The following is a 21,718-nucleotide window of genomic DNA, read 5'->3' on the forward strand; positions in this document are numbered from 1 at the left end:
TTTACAATTACATTATAAATAAGATTATAAATAAGATTATAATAGATATAATAACATTATGTTTATATAAATATTAAAATATTAAAACTCACTAGAATATAATTATAAATATGTAAAATACGAATAATAATTATATATGTCCTTAATCAAATATGTATTCTCAAAATCAAAAATAGATAATATATAAGTCATACATATAAGATATTTTATTTATTTTAGAATAATGTTGTTTAGGAAATGTGTTTGAAATATATAAATAAGTTATAAATGGAAAATAAGCTATGAATAGAAATCATTATTAAAAAAAATTTGTCTTAATTATTCACTTATTACTATGTCATTTAAATCTTCTAACATTTAAAAATAATCTTGAAAAATCAATCGATAATTATTTTGCAGGGACAAATCCCATTCTGTGATGTCCCATATCGAATTCGGTATAGTATCGTCGAAGAAATACATTGCCCAAAATCCATATCAGATTTTCTACATAATTATTCTGAAAGAAGCTTACGCATTCCATCTCACTTTGTTTATTCTGTAATGAATTAAACAAGCATAATATATTTTCTATTAGAAAGTTCCGTCCATCTAGCGACGAGTAACTATAGCTAGAATTGTTGATAACTCTAATGTCTAAACCAAGCTTAATTTTTGAGTTTTATCATCTGTCATTAAAATTCAGTATATAAAAATATACGTTTGCATCAATAACATTGCTTTTTACCGCATCGAAAATGTCGACATTTGAGCCAAATAAGCGTCATTTGCGCGAAATGTTAATCTTTTGCTTCAAATGGAAGAAAATTGCAGCTGAAGCTCATCGAATGCTTGTAGAAGTTTATGGTGATAGTGCTCCTTCCGATAAAACATGCAGAGAATGGTTTCGACGCTTTAAAAGTGGTGATTTTTATGTGGAGGACAAAGAGCGTTCTGGACAGCCAAAAGCATTTGAAGACGAAGAATTGCAGGTATTGGTGGATGAAAACCCATGTCAAAAGCAAAAACAACTTGCAGAAACATTAAATTGTACTCAATCTGTTATTTCCAATCGTTTGAAAGCCTTAGGAAAGATCTACAAGGAAGGAAAATGGATCCCATATGAACTGAAGCCAAGGGACAAAAGACGAAAAACCACCTGCGAAATTCTGCTTGCTAGGCAACAAAGAAAGAGATTTTTGCACCGAATTGTGACTGGTGATGAAAAGTGGATCTACTTCGATAATCCCAAACGCCGAAAAACCATTTGCGATCCAGGTCAACCATCGACATCGACGCCAAAGCGGAATATTCACGGAAAGAAGACAATGCTCTATATTTGGTGGGATCAACAGGGTATAGTGTACTATGAGCTGTTGAAATCTGGTCAAACAGTCACAGGGGATCTCTACCAAAAATAAATTATCCGTTTGAGCCGAGCATTGCAAGAAAAACGACCAGAATATGAAACGAGACAGCATAAAGTAATCTTGCTTCACGACAACGCTCGACCTCGCGTCACAAAACTCGTTAAGGAAATGTTAGAAGCACTTCGCTGGGAAATGCTACCCCATACGGCTTATTCACCAGACTGTGCCCCTTCCGACTATCACTTGTTTCGATCGAAAGTGGCACACGCACTTGCAGAGGAACACTTTAATTCTTATGAAGATATCGAAAAATGGGTCTCTGAGTGGGTAGCCTCCAAAGATGAGTCATTCTTTCGCCGCGGAATTCGCTTACTACCCGAAAGATGGGAAAAAGTCATCGCTAACGATGGATAATATTTTGATTGATGTACGTTTTCATCTTGTTTCTCAAATATAATCATACTTTTTGCATAAAAACGGACGGAACTTTCTAATACACCTAATATTATAAAACAATTTAAAACAATCAAAAATGATTTTATAACAATATTTCTATTCTAAACCGTTATTTGATATATATTTATCTTAAAAATATAATCTTTACTAATGAGACTGAATATTTTACCGCCTATGACGAAATCAACATTGGGCAAATTAGAAATCTGGTCGCAGTCCACCTTTGACAAAGTTTAGAATTAATAATCCATATTAGTAATATATCAAACATTTATTTATTTATTTTAGTAATTTATTTTAGAATGTTGAAAAAGAATTGCTATTGCGAACAGTTGTTATTTATTATTTACAATTATTTCGTCGTTAGAAGCAATAACTCCGATCAGTTCGTTAATAATAGCGATATCCCATGATAGTTCTATTAGATCGGAGGTGCCCGTATCGATGACAGCTTAACAACCATTCGCGCATACGGTGCTATCTCCTATTTGAACCCTACATTACGATAGCATTAATTAGATGGTATATAATTAGGAAACAATGAAGATGTATCCTAATGATTGTATTAAAACAGCCAATTCTTATTATTATATTAGGTGTTGGAATTAATTCGTAGCGTTTTTAATGAAAGAATGTTATTTATTTCACATGAGCATTAAAAAATACATTAATGAAAGTACTTCCCATCACTTGTAAAACGCTACGAATTAATTCCAACACCTAATAATTTTGTGGTGGTACGAATATGTCAAATTGAATTGAATATTAGCTTTGGTTTTTCATAATATATTAATTGTAAGTATTAATAATCTATCTTGTAAATAATTGTAAATATTATAATAATCAGATATCCAATGCCATCTTGCAATACAATAATAATAATAAAATAGTCATTTTCGATATATTTTTGTCTATTAAATATGAATTTGTTGTTCAAACTTGACTATTACGTCATAATTAAAAAAAATGGCATCAAAAAGGTGTTAAACAAACTGATTCGTGTTTAACTGACAAAAAATTCGAAATTTCTGTTCATATTCACGATAAAAAGAAAAAATTAAATTTTATTGTCCAATGTAATCTATAAATCGACATACGCATAATTTAGAAAATAATCACGTACTTGTTCATGGTAAATTGCCAGTATCCTTTACGGGTAACATTAACATATGTAAATTCGCCTTCATAACGAGCAGAATTTGAACCACCCAATATCAATTCACTGCTTACCGCGTACAAGGGATTTCTGTATTGATTATATATTTTTTAATATAGAAAGATAATATTTTTTTAATACATGGAAAGACAAATTTTATATAGGAGAAAAGACAAACTATTTAAAAATATTGTTAGACACATACCGATTTATATAGATACTAAAAATTGGTAGCTCTACCAGGCCTTGTTCTATCATGTTTATAAAAACGGGGGTCATTCCTTCGGAAGATATTTCGAGGTAACCCATTCCTAAGATACCATCGAATTTCGAACGAGCAAAATTGAATCCAAATTTGCTTATTGCTTCTCCAAATGTTTGATATTGAACATCAAGGCCAGCAAATTGCAAAGTTAATGTTTTTTTTAGAAAATTTTTATAAAATATAACTGAAATGGAATAAGACTTGCCTGATTATTACTCACATTCACTATATCAGTAGATAAGTATCTATATACATTATCTCTGATGTATGGAATATTAAACGGAATATTATTTGGTATGTATGTGCTGGATTTTTTATTGTCATATCTATTATGTGATGCTGTAAAAAAATAGCACGTAAAAATAAATCAGTTATTATTAAATATTCTAGAAATGAAATTCTTTTCATTATACTGTATGTAAATTAATAATATTTTAAATCATCAAATATATTAATACTTATATTTTTTACTTTAATACATGAGCTGCATTGTAGATCTATCAAAAATCATATTTTCAAAATAAGTATGAAATAAAATAAACAAACAAAAAAATAAACACAATAAACCGCTTGATTTTGAACATATATACTACCATAATATTTGTCTATTTAATGATTTTTATTTTTAAAGTCTTAGAACTTTCAAACTTCAAACCGTTTAAAAAAATTTCACGTGAAATGTGAATAGAAAGATATAATTCTCTGGAATCATACTTAATAATTATTAAAGTAAAAAAACAATTAAAATTATTTTCATATGTGCAATAAGAATATTAAATACAAATATATTTGTATAAATAATAAAATGATTATAAGTGAAATTTCAACCAAAGAATAAATCAAATTAAAAGAAATATTCTAGTTTTCAAAATGGTTAAAATGAATTTGGTGCTAAATAATGCTTTATACATATGTAAAATTTCTGAAAACAATTTTAAATTCTATAAACTACACTCTAATTTGGTTTGCCGAATTTAAAGTGTAATCATAAATTAAATCTGGAAATAATATCACAAATCACATTTTGATTGTCAATTTTAATAATGATACTAATAAGCATTTTAAACAATAGAATATCAAAGAAATAGCGATTATATGATACAGACTGTATTTAAAAATTCACTGCTAGTATAGTACTGAAAATCTACATTATAATTTTTCAATGGTTTTTTTCGGTTAATTTTGAAACACAACCATAACTTACAGCAACTAAGACGATATTTTTTGGATGGTACCCAGAGATCTGAGGAATCAGTGTTAATTTGTACTTTAAACTTCTGCGGTGGAGTTCCAATTGAGATAATGACATAGTACACAGAATTATAATCATTAAACAGAGGTTGCCTTACAATGCCAATATTCGGAGTCAAAGTAACCTGTCGACCTGTGGATGTCAGACCCTCTCAAAGATTTTTGAATAGAATGTGTCTTGTTCAATGGAATTCTTAAAAAGCAATAAAGAAAATTTAATTTATATTATACGTATACCTATACATATAATACGTACCACTTAGCGAATAATACGCATATACATATAAATCATACAATATACGTATAAATAACATACATATAAATTTTGAAAAAATCATCTTCAAATATTGTATATTTTTAAGATCTATTACAGCTTCAATATTTTGATATTAAGAAATAATTGCTATCAAGAATTAAATTTATTTCACACATCAGAATAAAGTTTAGGTCTTTTAAATGTAAATTGCTTCATTCGTGATTAAAGATGTGTATGATAAAGACGATAAAAATGCAAACCTCAAACTTCTTTACCTACTGATTTTATTCGGACAAAGTATATTTTTTCTACAGATTTGTGCTAATAATCGTAACATTTATTGCCAATGAACATTTACATTTGCTCACCTTAACAATTTCGCGTCGATTAGTACAAATATTGCGACTGCAACAAAAAAACGAAACATATTTCCCAAATTCTCTGATGATTAAAGCTAGAAAAATTAAGATTTCAGAGGCATTGTAACTTCTTCTCAAATCAGCCAAATCGCACAGAAAACAAAATCAATCATTAGCACTTATATATATTGTATATATGCGATGCTGCTTTGTATGGAGACACGGCGCTATGAAAAGCAAAGCGTCATGGTACGAACTTACATATGTACATGTTTTTATTTAAAAGTGTGAGAAGGACAAAAAAAGGCGCAAAGCGTTCTAAAAGCGATTATAATAGTTCTTTTCATTAATCTAATTTCTAATTAATTTTTTGAAAAATTCTTTTCGTACATATTTCGATTATACATATAATATTAGTATGATTATGTATTTTAATAAATTCAATGATTATTTATTCAATTTATTTTAATAAATTTAATGATTAAAAACAAACGAAATATTAATCTTCGAAAGTATGTACTGTTTTCCTTGATATCATAACTTATGCAAACGGTGATATAATATGAAAAGGATACTTTCGTTCCATTTGATAAAGCACATTGTAAACATATTAATTTTTGATTGTCTTAAAACAAAATGGAATTTTATATTTTTGCTTGTTACTTTATATTACATAAATTATATAAAAGCATCTTAAATTATTATGCTGACTTAAAGTACATTATTGTAATTACACATAACTGCACATAGTCATAAACATGTACTCATAATTAACATTTAATTAGAACTCTGTTTTCGCATTATAAGATACGTCCAAAAGGTATGTGTTTAATAAATTTAAAAATAGACTTTAAAATTAATTATAAGCCAATAAGCAATTATAAGTTAATTAACAAATGTACAAGAGTAGAAAAGTCTATAATATTACTTGTGTAAAAAAATCTGTATTATTATGAAATCCAAAGAATTTATACGATAAATACTGTATTTTCTTTAAAAATAAACAAAATATAACAAAAATAAATAAAAAAATCTGGTTTTCGATAAAGCGGTCACTTTTAAGGACTATAAAATTCAATTAATCATAATAAAGATGAAACCGGATCAATTAAAACGAATGCTAAATTCCGTAATGGTATCGCGCTACGCAGAGATCACGTAAGGAATTCATTAAGAATTCAACAAACATTGCTTATATAAGGGATACTAATTATATTATAAGATTAAGGATCAAAATATTATTAAATCTAAGATCAAGTTGACATAATCATACATCCGGTAAAGTTTAGTCATTATACTATTAATATGCTAAATTTCTTTATAAATCGATTCTTGCGAGAAAAATGAGAAATGTTGTATAAATGACACAATCCGCAGAATACTTATAACTATTATAAATTACTGTTCTAATCATTTTTTTTTATTATTGAATTAGACATTATTATTGTGCATTGATATTGTATTATGATTAATTTCTGTAACTTAAAAGCAAGTAGTTTTTAGTGTTGAAAAATTCTAGTTCTTATATCGGTCCGATTATCTTTTTTCGTCGTATTTTATACAGCACTATCTGTAATATTATAGTTCCTTGTAAATTTTTAAAATACGTTTAAATGCAAATTTATAATATTTATAATAAAAATATTAAAAATGATACTTATATAAAAGACAAATGTTTATGATGTATGAAATAATATTTTTTGAATTATCATATTTAAATAAAATTGAAGGGTCGATGTATGAAATCAACATACTTACAATATATGACAGGAATGTATACTTTATTTTAATAGACTCCGATATATTCATAATATCATGTCATAACACAATATTATGCTAAACAAATAGATTGTACTAAATCATTAATAAAAATAATATTATATATACATTTCTATTGTGATTTTCGTAAATATCATGTACATATCTAAGAACTGCATAGACAATCACAAAAATTCATAAAGTAATAAAAATTATTGTTCGATAAACTTTATCTTAATAATTCGCCTACTATTGTGTTAGATCTTCCAACATTTATCTATAAAAATGTGTGAAGAGAAACGAATTTCTTATTATACATTAAATTGCACAGGCAAATCCTATCCGGTCATGCATCATGTCGAACTCGGTATAATACCGACGTAAAAATACATCGCCCAAAGTCCACATTGGATTGCTCTCATCCTGATAATCACTCACGAAAGCGCTCATACACACCATCTCATCGTTATATATTTCCTATAACGAATCAAATATGGCATGACATTTCGATTCTAAGAAAATTTAAACCGTCACACATTTGAAGATATTTACCTTAATAATATAATCTTCACTAAAGAGTCTGAGTTTTCTAAAGCCACCTACGATGAAATCGATATTGGGCAAATTATAAATCTTGTTGCAGTTCACCTTTAAACAAAAGTATTAATAAATAGTATTAATAAATTGTGTTAGTGTAACCAATAATATATCAAATTTCTATTAATATATTTCAATAATCTATTAAATTTATTTAATATTGAAAGAGAACTGTTGTTGTGATAAGTGTCACTATTTACAAATATTCCTCTCGTAAAATTATAATGATCAGCTCCTATCAGTCTATTAATAATTGTGACATCTGTTGATGGTCCAATTATCAGAGAAGTACCCGTGTCGACAATGGCTTGACAGCTATTTTCGCATAAAACCTTATCTTTTATTTTAATCCTATAGTGGAATAGCATTAATATTTATCTGGCATATAATTTGTAGCTGACGTACGTGCAATTTAAAAAATAATAACGTACTTATCCAAAGTAAATTGCCAATATCCTTTTTTGCTAACATCAACATACGTAAAATCGCCTAAATATAATCTGTTATCGGAGCCTCCCAATATCAGTTCACCATCCCATGGGACATTAGGATTTCTGTATAGATTATACATTGTTTAATGTGAAAAGACAAATGTTGAATATGAGAAGAAAACTATTTAAGAGAAAACATATTTTTTAGACATGCGTAATGTACACAGAAATATACGTGCTGTTCAATATAGAAACTAAAAATTGGATTCTTCACTAGCTGTTGGTTAATCATGTTGGAAAAAAGTGGAATCACTCCTGCAGCAGATAATATTGGATAACTCAGTCCCAAAATTCCGTCGTATTTTGCATATTCGAAGGATTTTCCGTGCTGCTCTTTTACTTCCAAGAATGTTTGATTTTGAATATCAATGCCTGCAATCTATAAAACAAAAAGTGATGTGTTTCTTTAGAACACTTTTATAATTAATAATTTAAATTAAATAGAACTATTGCTTGATGTCGACCCACATTCACTACATCAGTTGATAAATGTCCGCCAACAGCGCCATTACCGTATCGAATTCCGACATATCTACCATCTGATCTATATGTGCTGGATTTTCTGCTATCATAAGTATTATGGGTCACTGTGTAAAATATAATACGTAAAAGTAAATCAGTTAATATATTACAAATTTTAGAAAAAATTTTTCTGTATCAATATCAATGATATATGTATAATTACAATAGTTTAAATTATCAAATATATAAATATTTATATTTTTTAATACATGATTTATAAAATTATGTAAAAATCATTTATCTGCTCAATAATTTAACTTTTTAAGCATTAAAACTTTTATATTTTAAATTGTTCAAAAAATTTTATTTGAAATATAGATAGAAAGGACACAATTCTACATTGTCTCTATTCTATATTTTTACCGTTCTACGTCAACCATTAAAATAAAAAAAAAACAATATAATTATTTTTATATATGTAATAATATTATTAAATATAAATATTTTGCAAATAATGGAATATTAAAGATATAACGATGTTATAGTATACTTACTGCAAGCACGATTGTTTAATTTGAAAGCACAGATTATGGATGGGACCCAGAGATCTGGGGAACCAGTATCTATAAGTACATTAAACACTTGTGGTGGAGTTCCAATTGTAATATTACCATAGTATGCAATATCCCCATCACTAAACAGAGGTTGTCTTGCAATATGAGCTGCACGAGTCAGTCGATCAAAATTTATATCAATCGCTCTTTGCCGGGAGTTTACTTTATGCAAAAGAATTCTTGAAACAATATAAATAAAATTCCATATTATATTTTACATACACATATTGACATATGTATGTGTCATATATATGTCAATATATAAATATCGCATAATAAGATATATACAAATTAATTAATCATCTGCAAATTATTCTTATTTTTTGAAAATTATTAAAGCCTCAACGAGTTAGTATTAAGAAATAAATGCTATCTATATTTATCAATTTCGCATCAAATAATGATTAGTTACTTTAAATGCCAATTTCTCTGTTTTTATGTCATCTAAAAGAACAATTGCTAATTTTATAGTTATTTATTGAACGTCAGACTGTAGGCATCAAAGTATGTATGTATGCTTATCATTCAAGAAATCAAACATCGTATGATTCGATTTTAAATTACAAAAATTTACAAATCGAAGGAAACCTTAAATATATCTTTAGAAATAATGGAGTATTGTATATTCGAAGAATTTGCACGCGATATTTCTCTATTTGTAAAGATATTCTCAGTTTTCTTGTCCATTTTATTCTGACGTACAAATTATATACAAGTACATTTTAGAAATTTTTCCTAGTTGTCGTTGAAATATTTACCACAAATCGACGTTTATACATGCTTACCTTCGAAACGAAACGTTAAGTACGACGAGTGTCGTTATCACCACGAAATGTCGAAACATGTTTTTCAAATATCCTGATATAATTAAAGATACAAAAATTAAAATTTTAGTGATATTGTAATTCAAATTTATCCACAACCAAAATGTACAATAGAAAAAGGACAAGTCAATCAAATTAGTACTCCGAATGCTGTTTATATACAAATTTATATATCTGCTTGTATTTATAAAAAGGATAAACATGTGATATGTTCTAAAGCACTCTCTAGTTTATAATCTCGTCCTTAATCATCTTTTAAAAATTTCTCATATATAGTTCAACTAAGCGTTATTGTTTTTTATCGTTTCTTATATATACTCATATTTCGCATATCATTAATATGACTCATTAACATGATATGATGAATTTGAATAAATTCAACGATATATAATTGAAAAGGGACAAAATTAATCTTCAAAAGAATGTATTGTTGACTTTGATAAAATGTTTATGTAAACATTAGTATAATACTTTCACGTTAAGATTGAATAGAATCATATATTGTAGCGGACAGAAATTCTAAAAATTATTCGAAATTTCCAAAAATATTTTCATTGTTAATAAAAATATTTTAATTTTCAAAAATTCGGGACTTTAAATTGCAAAAATTTAAATTCTCAAAAATTTTCGGCAGGGTTTAAATGCAATTAGGAACAAGCTAAAATAAATCATAATTTTAACAATTTATTTTTTTTTTACATTTATATTATAAATAATATACTGTGATAGATAAAATATTATTTTAAAAATTGAAATTTTATTCTTAAAAACTAATAAAATATAATTATAAATATATATAATATACACAATAAATTATATGTATATGTCTTTAATTAAATATCAACATGACATGTTCTCAAAACGAATAATATGTATAAGTGATAGATATATATTTAAATTATTCATAAGATATTTCATTAAATGTAGAATATTTATTTAAAATACGAATAAATAGAAAAAGAAAGAAGAAAGTATTAGATGGCAAGTATAGATGATTGATTGTTTGTTTTTTATATCATATTCTTCAGTCTCTAACTGGAAATGCTGTTTCGACATTTGCATTCTGATATATTGTTGGAGTTGCTGTTTATCAGTTTGCGCTGAAAAAACTTTTTTAATCATTTTAATTTTTGATACATTTTTGGTATTGAACACAAATTCATTATTCATATTTGTCTATTTTCGTATGTTATAATTTTGAAAAAAAAAATAACGCCAAAGACGAAAAAATGACGATTTTAATAGTTTTCATAACGTTCATAGAAAAGCATCGGGAACAAATTTTTTATATATATATCAATTGACAGACTAGTATCATACATATAAAAAAAAATATAGTATAATAGTCGTTAAAATATAAATACCTATGTATGATCTGCGAATCTTAAAAGAAACATAGATTCGAAAGGTCTCATATAATTTACCGATGTGGGTATATATCTTATACTTGTAAATAATATAATGGAGGAATGAATAAGAAAGAGGTTGGCAGAAAAGAACTCCACCCTTAATTTGGTCAATATTTTATTTATTCCTTCATTTTAGTTTAAACAATTTGTTCATTCGGGGGAGTGACCCCGTAAAATGAATATGATATAGTAAATATGTTCCTTTTTACAATTTATACCATATACACAATAATAATAATAATAATAATTAATAATAAGAATCTTAAACATAATATAGAATAATCAAAATAATTAATAATAATTAGAATATAATAGTAATAATGCTAAATCTAAGGCGCAAAACATAAACAAAAATATAGGGTACACGTTAGTAAAACCGTCCCCATTAAACGACGGCATTTATGCTATGTATGTACGCATTTACAGACCACTCATCAACTGCTTAATACGTCATTTCATGACAACATCCTCGTCACATTTTAATTTATTATTTTTAGTAAAGGCTTTCTCTCTCTCTCTCTCTCTCTCTCTCTCTCTCTCTCTCTCTCGTTCTTTCGCTTCCACTCTCTCAATCCGTTTAAGCTGAGATTACTATAAAATAGGTAAAAAAGCCCTGTTTCACAAAATATCTCGCAAATATATAGATATATATATGTATATGTATATATTGTCACGGGTCTTTCTCTTCCCACGTTTTATCTCCCCTGTCGCCGTTGTCTCACGTGATACGTTTTATTATTATTTTGTCTTCCTCTCTTCGCATATGGTGTAAGAGTCAAAGGCTGCGCTGATTCGTTAAGAAAATAAGCGTTTTTCGCAACACGTTTTCGCGGAGCGAAAAGAAAAATGAAATGCGTGCAAAGTGACAAAAAATATTAGCTGATCAGACGCATACGGAGCAAAATTAAAATGGAATCAAGGAATAGTCCTCGACTCGCGTTACGATCGACCGAAAATAAATTGGTGAGATTTCTCGAAAGGAAATTGAAAAAAAAAAGAGTACGTTGACAAGGAACGACTCATCTCGACACGCGATCGTTCTTTCTCTTTTTTTTATGACAATTCGCACGGAATTTCTTTTTGGCAACGTGAGTAATAAAGGGGGATGGAATAGTGTAACTATTAAAGTTCTGCGTTTATATTGATTACTTGGTGTACAAGGTGAGGCATCTGGAACGTTTACAAGATACATTCGTCGAAGGAGTATTACAAGTCACTTCGTGCGTTCGCTATGTGTAAATTTTGTACTTCCTTCCCTCCGCTACAATGTCGAAATTGTTGTTTGTGTATGTGTGTGTACCAACGACGAAATAAATAATTCGCAATTAACGAGGAAGTTGTATTGCTACGATGAACAATGCGCACGGCCGAAAGCGTTAATCATTGTTCACAATATATCATTAAAATAGTTAAAAAGATTCGCATGAAATGTGATAGATTTTTCATTATTTACATAATTAACGCAATATATTTTTTGTATGATCCCAAATTTGAGCATAGTAAAGTTCGATCGCAGTGGCGTTAAAATAAATCAAACTATTAGCTTTGATCAAACTAAATGTCAAACTAAAGCTTTTCTACTTTAACGATCAGTAATGACAAGTTTTTAACATTTACGTCCAATATAATTTTGTAGAAAAACGTGAATTTTTTTTAGTCCCACGATATTAAATTTTTAGTATAAATCGTTATATTTTATTGTAAATCACGCATTGCTTTCGCGTGACATTTTAACGCTTTCTGCTGATCGATCTCTATTATATAAAAAGATCGACAGAAAGAAAATAGAAGAGAGATTCTTTTAGTTTGATGGTTCACATGCGAGTCTATCCCTTCAGTCGCTCTACTTGAGTCACTTTGCTCAACAAGAATAAATATCAAAGCTTCTTTATAATAATTAAAAGATTTCTAATAATTTTTTCGGATAATCTGAGTGATGGTGACTCGGCCGAGCACATTTGTATGCGTGCGTGTTTTCATGCGATTAACATGTCTCCCGAAAATTATGCATATGCGTGTCAGCCTCCGCGCCAATAAATACAATAATTAATTAACGATTAAAATAAATACAAAGCAAAAATAGGTAATTATATCTCATTAAGCGATATAATTTGGTCTCTCCTTGGTGCGGTTTACTTATTCACGTATCCTCCGACTCCTCTCCCCCTCGCTTCAATTCTCTAATGAATTCTGCCTGCTTCTTTTCGCTACCATCTACCCTTCCGACTATCTTCCGCCTGTCAGTCTACTTGTCATTAAACGACTCGTTGAGTACGTCCAATAAACGTGTAATTAGTCAATATGACGTGTTCGTATGTATTATGTACGTATTGACCAAAAATATTAGACACCTAATTTTTATTTATCTGCAATTCTTTTACCTGTATTGTTATCTATTAATTACTGGCATTGTACATAAATTTAAAAGTTTTTGAAACAAAAATAATTTACAGCAAATGCCATAAATCAATTTTTGAACTAAAACTTTAAATAACTAAACTTTAAATAATGATTAATAAAATATCTAATATTTTTTACTAAGACTTTTAGAGCTAATTGTCATTCCGAAGAGTAAAATCTAACTTTTAAAGATTGAAAATTAAATTATTCTTTTCCAAGACTAGTTCAATTTTCAATCTTTAAAGTGAGATTTTACTCCAAAAAATTTAAAGAGTTGATTATCTATATATATATATATATATATATATATATATATATATGTGTGTGTATATATTGTATATCACGTGTATATCACATGGTTGTAATTCCAATTAGAAACGGATCCGTCTGTCGTGTAAATTGCTTGGTCAGCTCGACGAAACCCCGCATGGCACAAAGAAAGGGTAGATTTCTTTAAAGTTTGTTCTACAATAGGGTCGCAAAGTCATAAGCCATAAGAAATTAATCAATCATAATCGATTATTGTCATATTCAACTGTGGTTGGCCAATTTTTTACTTACAATTTACAACTCTATTGTAAAATAGGCTTAAGCAATGTCACAAATGTCGCAACAAATATAAAAAATGATAATAAAGAAATCGACTTCCGTTCGTTTCATTAGCGATCGAGCTGTGTGACACGCATTGGAAGTTTACGGCAAGCGGATAGATGATATCTCATAAAGGGGGATGGAGAGTGGAGGAGATCTCTTTTCGTTTTTATCCTTGTCGTTGTACGCGAAGTCCATGCAGTATACGTGTTGTGTCACGTCATCGTTATGAACGCATAGTCAACGCAATTAGTTGGATTACTTGTGTATTGCTCGGTACAACAACATATGATTGCTTCGCCAATTTTAGAATACGCCGCCGTTAAATCGCCCTGTCCACTCGCCCGCCCGTCTTTGTTTACATTATTCGAAATAGAATCGCATCTTCGAAGCCACTCTTATCTTTTACATGATTTCAGACTTTTCGGATAAGGCTAAACGATCTAAAATTTATCACGAACATGAGAGAATAGAAGATATATAATTTTAATAATTGTTGTAAAAGAAAAAAAAAATATATATATATATATATTGTATATATACAATATAAATAATACGTAATTATAATATCAATTATAATATGTAATACAATTAAGTATTAATAATTAAATTTTTAGATGAGCTAAACGTAATAAATTCAGTGATGAATTAAATTTATTGTATTATTAACTTTTATATCATATTAATAATTTATTAAATTTAATTAATTTGGTGATTTAATAATTAATTATAAATAAATAATTGTATTATATAATTAACATAAAATTGTATATAATTTTTCAACTAATCTACATTTATAGTAGTTCATCTGATCGAAAGCTTTATAAACAGCAGGGTTGGTAAACAATAGTCGACACAAACTAAAAATAACATAGCATCAATGCTATAATTTTGTACTCCACAATATAAATGTAATATAACTCATGGTATTATATAACAGTTACAGTGTGGAGTATAAAATTATAACATTGACGTTATGTTATCTTTAGTTTGTGTCGAAGGACATATCTAAGTATATTTCTTTTAATAGTATTTAAAATATATTCAAAATATTAAAAATATATTTAAAAAGACAATGCAATGTTATGTTTTTAAAAAAATATTTTTTGTCCAATCCTGATAGACAAGGATATCTTAAATCGAGCCTTTTTATGTTGTGAAAAAACATGATCAAAGGAACTCATTTTTTATTACAATATTATCGGAGAAATTCAATGATGAAAATATGCGAAGAATAATGTAAATTTGCTTTAAAAACATCGATGTGGCTGTGCGAAGATGCGAACTTGCATAACGCATAACATTTTATTTTCTTTTGGCACAATCACGACGGATGGAGCAGTACAGTCTAACGGCGATAAAAACCCGTTTCATATTCAGAAAAATTGGATAGTACACAATACGTCCCGTACGAATATAGGAAAATAATTATCGCGTATAATCATCAGTAATAATTATTAATAATGTAATAATATGTAATCATAATTAAAATTGCGTGTATGTATACTTCTCGTCTCCTTATATATTTATATGTGTATGTATATGTATGTACACGCAATGTGTGTTGTATGTATATGTGTGTATATATATATATATATATATATATATATATATATATGTATACATACACATATACATATGTACACACATATATACACATGTATAAATATTTTACAAGTACAAAGTGGTGTATGGTAGGGGCGTGAGAGTGTGAGGAGGGGTAGAGGCTAAGAAGACCAAAATCAAACGGCGCAATCAAACTTTCTATTAAGGTCTTTTACAGATACGAGGGCGATATCTATCGCACGACCATGTCTGTCCGATTGAAACCCCCACAGCTTCGCAATGAGTAGGAATAATGTACATTCTATGTGCGCGACGCGCAATGTTTCCGCATTCCACTCTTCACGCATCACTTCGTCTTATACGCTCTCACTCGTTAAAATATCTCAAAGAAAGAATAACGATATAATATTATTCATAATATAATAACCATTACATAGTAAATAGTAACATCGTTACTGTTACTATTATTATTAATTATACCATCTATATCTAGCATTATTATTTTTACTGAATTGTTGTCTATCGCCAATAATATCGTCAATGTTAACAATAACAGTAACGATGAGTTTAATAATAGTTTATAATAGAATTGTAGCAAAAAATATCGCGCGACGCAATTTCATGATGCAACTACATTGATCGATACAGAAAAAAGGGGGAGAAGGGATCAAAAGAAAAAAAGCAAAAAGGACCTACAAAAGAACTAAAAAGAGGCGAATGTTTTCTGATCTAAATTCGCTGCTGCTTTACGCGGCACCCTTACGGAGTGACAGCACCTTTTACTTATCTTTGGAAGTCATACAGGAACATACATCAGCCCGAAATTATCAAAAAGAACATTATAAAAAGAAAAATCTACCTAAGAACCGATAATTATTTACATAAACCGACAATCTCTTTTTCCACTCGTCCTCTGCATGCAATCGTAACAAATATTCTATTATTTTCATTTCCTCGATAAATCACATCGAACTTGCGATTTGATATCTCGAATTTGCATTTCGTTCATTTTTTTCGGACGGACGGTCTGGCGGGAAAATAGGCCTGATATATGTATCTGCTATAAATATGTGTCTCGAAAATATTCTCGAAGCTCCTTAATAGACTTCTTTTCCTTTTTTAAAATTTTATTTTTTTTTTCTTTTAGTCTCTTCTCTTTATCCTTTACCACACTCGTGAAATATAAAATTGTATCCCGTGAACCATTGGACCGCGCTTAATAACTATGGGCCGTCGTCATCCCGCCAATCCGCCTGCGTTTTTCTTTTATATTCATCTTTTCTGGCATTGCCAACAGAATGTCAGCAATGGGATAATACGATTTTATTGTAACAGTTATACAAATAATAATTGGTCCTACGGTCTCAGAATATGCCCGTCGGTCACATCCTCTGATTGGGCGATGTTAATCACTTAGAAGAATTAAATTTAGGATATGTATTAAACTATGGGATTGTATTGATCTCAGATTTGATAAGAATCCCTTCGATTTGTGGGTTCAAACTTCTAATTCACTAATTCGTTTCGTCAAATTTCACGTTTTATCGAGAAAATGAAACTCTGAAGTGCCATTCACGTTATTTCCTGCTGCTAAATCGCAATCTACTCGAGCCTTCCTCGATCGAATGCGGGAGAAGAGATGCGTTTAAAAAGTGAGGTGAATCAAATCACCGGTAAATTTGGGAACAACGAAGCTACCGCGACGCACGTTTATAATTTTCTTCGATAAGATTTTCCGATCGAGAAGCGATCGTAAAAACGGAAAACAGATCAGAAAATCTGAGAGAGCAATGTAAATGCCGTTCTCAAAGGAAAAAAAAAGCGCGGAGAGCATGTTTCTCTTTCGAAACTAAATTCAACGGACATTTCGTCGTGTGTCGATTCGTTATGTATTCTCATATCTCTTTTTTTCCCTATTTGTAATCTCTTATCCGATTCTCGACAAGATCTGTGGTAGCAAAAATTGGGGCGGGCCGATCTACCGCAAACTCAACAACGGTAGGTCGCCCTCAAGACGGCGGCACTCACAAATATCTATTTACAAAAATATACACATGAGCAACTTGCTTATCCGCTTGCGCCTGTTCTTCTCATTATTTTTCCATTAGCATCTCATGTCATGCGCGCAAGAGGGACATTCACCTCTTCGGTATCCAGGCAAAATTTATTTGCGAGTAGTAATCTCGAATATTATATTTGTCACTTATTATTCGCAAATATATTTTGCCATTATTCACCTCCTAATTTTTAACGTGCGTTTACCTCGCTTTGTTCTTCCCTCGCTTGCGTTTCATTAAATTATGCTATTGGTATATGTGTGTATGCGGTATACTATTATTTTTTTCTCCTTTACTTTTCAATCGCACTAGATCGCACCTCTACTTATTTTCCCGATTAACTCTAGGTAATGTAAATAATATGTATTGGTAGTCGCATCTGTTACTGCTTTTCCTGTTTGCATATTAATTACTCTAATCTAAATTACTTCCCCCATCTATCTACAAAAAAGAGTCGTGTGCTTCGCACGCAAACGTTAAAACTATAGTTTAACTATAGCATATCGCTTGATCCTGGTTGTTGATCCTGTTGCTCGCGTATCCCTCCATCGAAGTCACTCTAATCCTGCTCCTCTATCTCCCTTTCTTTTTCATGTTATCACGATATCTCCTCACATTCGCGAATACAACTGTCATCTGTTCCCCTATACTGAAACGCGGCGCCGGTGCGCGAGATGCTTTATCTCTTTTCGCGTCATTAAATATATTCTTATCTTTATAACTATTTATATATATTTATATAGGTAATAAACTATATATATTAAATAGGTATATCCCTTATATTCATCGCACTTGAATCGCCGAAACGATACTCATGCTTCAGGTAACGTCGGCTGCGGGCGCACCGTGAAGCGAGAACACACGGGCGCTTATACGTGGCACTTCTTTCTACCCCATCAGTGGTTTTACTTCTCTTTTCTCGTATTCGGTTTTTCTTCCTTATCCCCCCTTCTCCCCTCCCTTCCCCTCCCCCCAGTCTCGTGTCGATATCTATGCGTTAACTTACAAAAGCGGACACCTCGGAAAAAATAGACACGAGTTATCACTGCGGCTTGCTAGAAATCTAATGCACTCGCGAGTGTCTCGATATCATCTCCGCCCAACGATTCTTCATTACGCCTCGAGAGTAAGTAACACGTGCTCTAACAAAGTGCACGAGGTTCGTTTATGCACCGTGTTAAGATAAAACGACTTCTCTCTCGATCGGTCGCTTTTCCACTCGCCCCCTCAGGCACGCGCTTTGCAATTGACTATAAACTTGCTGCTAAATTTATATCAAGAATGCCCCTACGTCGTCCGACTAAAGGAGAATCTCACGAGTTGCTCTCGTTTTCTCTCCTTTTTCTAGATTGCTGTGACCCCCGTTATCGATTCGGTTGCACCCCCCTCCCTCTCCTCAGAGATCACTTCTCACAAAGAAAATAGTCCATGATTTCGCTGTATCATCATTATCGCACCTTCCCATTTTCCATACATCGCCGGCTGTTGATGGACAAGTCACAGTGACCGACGTAACGACGCTACGCAACTACGTGTACATGGTCGGGTAAGTGACCATATTTTGTGGAAGGGAGGTAACGTAGTTTGGAGTGGGTGGTCGGGGGCTATGCCACTGTGGTCAGAGAGCTCGCAATTTCTTTATACCCGCTTGAACGTAACGCACAAGCTCACGTAGCGAGCTATACGATGTCAAGGGTCCCAATCTTCGATCCAAGTCGATGAAAAAGCCTGATAACGCAAGAAAAACAAATCGATCATTATAAATCGAAACGAGATTCATCTGATGTGCTTTATTTTCCAATACGTACTTCTATTCTCTTCCTGTCTCGCCTGCTTTATTGCCTGGTCCCATAGGTCGTGGCCATTCATAAGTAAGCCTGAACACTGATTTTGCTTTATCATCGCATTAAAGACTTGCAATGGCACGCTAATATGGCTATTGACCGGTGGTTGTTGTACCAGTGGTTGTTGTACCAGTGGTTGTTGTATCGGTGGTTGTTGTACCGGTGGTTGTTGTACCGGTGGTTGTTGTGCCGGTTGTTGTTGTTGTTGTTGTTGTTGTTGTTGTTGTTGTTGTGCCGGGTGTTGTCCACCGCTGCTATATCCGGAGGAACTTTGACTACCGACGGAACCTACAGAACCAGCGGGCGATGGTGTTGGTGAAAGAGAAGGCGTGCCCTGTCCTTCCGCCTGAGCTGGTGTTGTCTGAGCTGCTGATTGCTGAGATTGCTGAAATACATTTTTCAAGAATTAGGACTCACACGCCGATTTATATCTAGGATAGTTATAAATCGTAATAAAATGAAGATTGTAATATGTTTGAAATAATTATCACAGTGAACAACATAATTATGATCCAATAATCACTCACCTTTTGATTGAAGTCATTAACGATCTTCTGGACTTCTTTCATTTCCTGTTTACGCATGTTATATAGTTTGGAGTACAAACGTGATTGACACCAAAGGCTAGAAAGACAAATTATAATTTTGAAACGCATTCGTCCGTTTGTGCAATATTGTTTGTACGATTGAAAGAAGAGAAGGTGCACTCACCTCAAGATAGCCAGCTTAGTGTGTATGCTATTCTCAGGTGAGTTGTTCGGTTGGCTCTTAAATTTCGACGAGATGTATCTGTAAAACAAAGGAAAAAACGTTTTAATTAGCTCTCTTCTCTCTTTACCGCACGTGTACGCGTCTTAATTAAAAATGTACTCACTTGATGAGACTAAGAGTATCTTTGTACATAGTATACGATGCTTTTTCTGTAACTGAGTCTGATTCCATCGCATCGCCTGTTAGAAGAAAATACAGAGCAGCCTCTAGATACATCATGCCTTGTGCCGTAAGATCGCTCTCCTCATCGGCATTATGCTTTAGTCGCTTAGCTTCGGTCAGGTACTGGTCATGGTCCCTAAAATACAAATATAAATATATGCTGTTATATTAAAAAACTAATTGTGTGTGTGTGTGTGTGTGTGTGTGTGTGTGTGTGTGTGTGTATATATAAAATTAACTACGTATGTATTTATATAAGGTTAAAGAAAGTCTTTTTAAAAGTTGATAAAAAGATCTTTCTCTATCAATATCTTTGTTAAAATAAACATTTAAATTTTAAAAAAGGGTTTTAAAGCTTGAAATCTCGACTTTCGAAGGGTTCTTATATTTTTTGAATTTATGTAAATTTTGTAATTTTTACATATAGAAATTACGCTGAAAAAAATGAAAAATTTTCTTTTCACTTTGTAAGTCTCTAATGTACTCAAAAAGAATTTTCGACTATCTATCGTGAAAGCTTAAAGCTTTTCTTACAAAATCGTTTTTTAAAAATGTTCCTATGATTTTTGTTCCTAAGTTAGTAACTAGCGGATTAAGTAAAAAGGAACATTCTGACTTTATTGCTCGTAACTCTATTAAAAATCTTCGTGTCGCAATTAAAAATACAAATTCTTAAAGCTGAGACGTTGCTCTATCAAATAATTACCATTTTTCTTTTTAAATAAAATATATAGGTTGCTAAAAGAGCTTTTTTACCAACTTATAAACTTTTTCACTTTTTCACAAACCCAATATACATAGTTTGTCTAAAAAAGTTTATGAAAATACTTAAGGATATCATACTATTCAAGTTTAATTTTTATTTATTATGATAGAACGAGATTTAATCAACATTTTACCTTAAATATAAAACTTACCTATCCTGATCTTCTAATATTTCATTTTGAGGATCGAAGTAAGAATAGTAGACGCGCTGAGCTGGGAGAGGCGGTGGCGGTAATAAACTAGTATCTGGTTTCTCGTCCCTTTCGTGATTCGTCGGTTGGATATCACTTTGCTGTACAATAATGTTAAAATGTA

The 21,718-nt window shown here is 30.7% G+C and overlaps 2 protein-coding genes and 1 pseudogene across 6 annotated transcripts in view; all 3 read right to left on the minus strand.

Annotated features, from left to right (window-relative positions):
- Positions 1-102: 102 nt before the first annotated feature.
- On the minus strand, positions 103-5,692 carry LOC105146987 (lysosomal aspartic protease-like; annotated as a pseudogene).
- Positions 5,693-6,544: 852 nt separating this feature from the next.
- Positions 6,545-11,210, minus strand: LOC105146962 (lysosomal aspartic protease). Its single transcript, XM_087402793.1, has 8 exons — positions 9,800-11,210; positions 8,955-9,193; positions 8,407-8,525; positions 8,063-8,317; positions 7,879-8,021; positions 7,648-7,798; positions 7,403-7,498; positions 6,545-7,327 (listed from the first exon to the last, which is right to left on the minus strand). Exons 1-8 carry the CDS (start codon positions 10,039-10,041, stop codon positions 7,169-7,171), a joined length of 1,404 nt encoding a protein of 467 aa, XP_087258919.1. The 5' UTR covers positions 10,042-11,210; the 3' UTR covers positions 6,545-7,168.
- Positions 11,211-11,349: 139 nt separating this feature from the next.
- Positions 11,350-21,718, minus strand: part of lilli (AF4/FMR2 family member lilliputian) — a 301,708-nt gene continuing 291,339 nt past the window's right edge. For all 5 annotated transcript variants that reach the window (XM_087402821.1, XM_087402806.1, XM_087402815.1 and 2 more), the window contains 6 exons: positions 21,556-21,695; positions 20,580-20,774; positions 20,417-20,494; positions 20,233-20,329; positions 19,670-20,090; positions 11,350-19,589 (listed from right to left, as the gene is read on the minus strand). In XM_087402821.1, coding sequence (XP_087258947.1) covers positions 19,480-19,589; positions 19,670-20,090; positions 20,233-20,329; positions 20,417-20,494; positions 20,580-20,774; positions 21,556-21,695 — 1,041 coding nt within the window. In that variant the 3' untranslated portion in view covers positions 11,350-19,479. The remainder of the gene's footprint in view (positions 19,590-19,669; positions 20,091-20,232; positions 20,330-20,416; positions 20,495-20,579; positions 20,775-21,555; positions 21,696-21,718) is intronic.

Source organism: Acromyrmex echinatior, chromosome 1 (genome assembly GCF_024713525.1).
Source record: "Acromyrmex echinatior isolate Ae372 chromosome 1, ASM2471352v2, whole genome shotgun sequence".
NCBI classification, from domain to species: Eukaryota; Metazoa; Arthropoda; class Insecta; order Hymenoptera; family Formicidae; genus Acromyrmex; species Acromyrmex echinatior.

Excerpts from the sequence above, each read along its gene's own strand:
- LOC105146962 (XM_087402793.1), bottom strand. The coding sequence starts at position 10,041 with ATGTTTATCCTTTTTATAAATACAAGCAGATATATAAATTTGTATATA. Across the intron at positions 7,799-7,878 it reads TGGCAATTTACTTTGGATAA|GATTAAAATAAAAGATAAGG; the intron begins GTACGTTATTAT and ends ATTCCACTATAG. Across the intron at positions 7,328-7,402 it reads GTGAAGATTATATTATTAAG|GAAATATATAACGATGAGAT; the intron begins GTAAATATCTTC and ends GATTCGTTATAG.